This window comes from Temnothorax nylanderi, unplaced genomic scaffold (assembly GCF_030848795.1).
Source record: "Temnothorax nylanderi isolate EJ_2023f unplaced genomic scaffold, tnyl_v1.0 TNYL_tig0054_pilon, whole genome shotgun sequence".
Classification (NCBI taxonomy): Eukaryota; Metazoa; Arthropoda; class Insecta; order Hymenoptera; family Formicidae; genus Temnothorax; species Temnothorax nylanderi.
In genome coordinates, this window is record NW_027249116.1 from 1071285 (window position 1) to 1073274 (window position 1990).

The window sequence follows — 1990 nt, forward strand, 5'->3', positions numbered from 1 at the left end:
ATTTACCTGATGCGTTTCGTATCGTCGTCACGTTCTGCGTTTGATCAATGAAACCCTGCGACCATCTTTACAGACCGCTTGTTGCACGTTCATATTCACGGTCTTTTCATATTTATCTTGCAATCATGGTGAAATTGACAACAGATATCGTCGAAAGGAAATATTCTCAAATATTAACTAGTAAATCACTCAGTAAAACGATAAAAAAAGATGAATTATGGAAGTTGACTCATTTACATATGAATGACATGTTTATCAGCAGTATTGTAAGTTATATATCAATTTAATAAATAAATTATATGTAATTTATTTTTAATGTGTAGAAAATTTCACACTTTATATAGGGTAACATCGCTATTTATAGAAGCTTAAAAGTCCTATATCTTCAGAATAATAATATATCGAAAATAAAGAATCTACATTTTGCATGTAATTTGACACATCTGTATCTACAACATAACGCTATAATGAAAATGGAAAATTTAGAATCTCTACAGAATCTCCAAAAGCTTTATCTAGGACACAATAATATTATTGTAGTTGAAGGATTGCAAAATACAAAGAAATTACAAGAGTTGCATGTCGAGAGTCAAAAGATACCACTCGGCGAATCGTTATGCTTCGAGCCACGTAGCGCATTTACTTTATCTGTAAGTGTCATATAATTTAAATCTCAAAGACTCGATCGTTTCATCATACGGATTAATCGTTGAGATTTGTTTAAATGTTTTCTCTTAGATGTGTGTAAAAGTTCTTAATATTTCCGATAATAAAATGACATCCTTGAGAAATCTAATAGGATTTCAAGAATTACACACGTTAGATGCAAAAAATAATCTCGTCGATAATGTGGACGATGTAACTACGACAATAAGTACATTGCCTTCTTTAAAAGATTTGTCTTTACAAGGAAATCCTGTTACATGGTCTTACAGATATAAGGAAAATCTGATTGCTAATAGCGTTTCGCTAGGTAAAGTTAAATATGTAAATCATTCTTTGCCACTTATTATTCATATTTATCACTCAATTATCAGTTTACTTTACGTACGTATAGCTAATCTCGACGGAAAAATTGTAACCGACATTTGTCGAAACTTTATGAAAAAATTTAAAATGGAGAAACACAATCGACGTACCAAAAATGCAACTAAAATCCCATTAGGAGATGATATAACAAGTATGCCAATAATGATTTTTCCGTTTAGATAAGAACAGCAATTACAGACAGAAAATTTATTGTAGGTTCTCTGAACTTGCCACCAGCCTTCAAAAGATCTATTTCAAGAGCAATTTTCCAGCATCCTGGACCACATTTGTCTATAACAATTACCCCTGGATCTCTTTCGGTAGGAAGTCAGCTGCAAGTGTTTCCTCCTTGGAAATCAGGTAAAAAAAAAAGAGCAAAGAAGATTATAATATCTCATTGATGTATTAGTAAAATATTTTTACGTGTAATATTAGCATCTGGCATCAGAAGTACTAAGGATAATCATATAACACCGAGGCCGTTTTGGGGTAACATAAATAAAAGCAAGGAGACTCGTTTGTCGCGCTCTCACGTCAATAATAAAGCAATTGCATTACCGCTTATTTAATGTTTTTCATCAATCTTTAAACAATTATTATTATATATAATGTATTTAATCATCTTGCTCTAGACTCTGAATCATTATTACAGGACATAAGTTATTATTGTAAAGAACTAAAATTTTTATGTAGTTAAAATGTAAAATAAAATAATACATTATATGCAATAAAGACGAAAGATTTGAATCACAATATTATTTTTATAGAACTTTCTATCAATAAGGCTACATTTCCATTACTTTCATATGTACTATTTAAGAATATTTTCATAAATAGAATTCAAAAAACACTGCAATGTACATATTAAATAAAATCATGATAGTTGCAGGTTGCAGGTAAATATCAAATAAATTTGCGTAATTTCGCGATGTTACACGATACAAGAATTTCAAATGCAACA

General features: G+C 30.3%; 1 protein-coding gene across 1 annotated transcript; it reads left to right on the forward strand.

Annotated features, from left to right (window-relative positions):
- Positions 1-47: 47 nt before the first annotated feature.
- LOC139772906 (protein phosphatase 1 regulatory subunit 42) lies at positions 48-1598 on the forward strand. Its single transcript, XM_071706958.1, has 6 exons — positions 48-266; positions 345-650; positions 739-973; positions 1058-1180; positions 1246-1389; positions 1465-1598. The coding sequence occupies exons 1-6, from the start codon at positions 48-50 to the stop codon at positions 1596-1598; spliced, it is 1161 nt and encodes a 386-aa protein (XP_071563059.1).
- Positions 1599-1990: the final 392 nt, after the last annotated feature.

What these genes read in the sequence shown, in the direction of transcription:
- LOC139772906 (XM_071706958.1), top strand. Translation starts at nt 48, where the DNA reads ATGAAACCCTGCGACCATCTTTACAGACCGCTTGTTGCACGTTCATAT. An exon ending in ACATGTTTATCAGCAGTATT is followed by an intron (nt 267 to 344) that starts GTAAGTTATATA and finishes CACTTTATATAG; the next exon opens with GGTAACATCGCTATTTATAG. An exon ending in ATTAGGAGATGATATAACAA is followed by an intron (nt 1,181 to 1,245) that starts GTATGCCAATAA and finishes AATTTATTGTAG; the next exon opens with GTTCTCTGAACTTGCCACCA.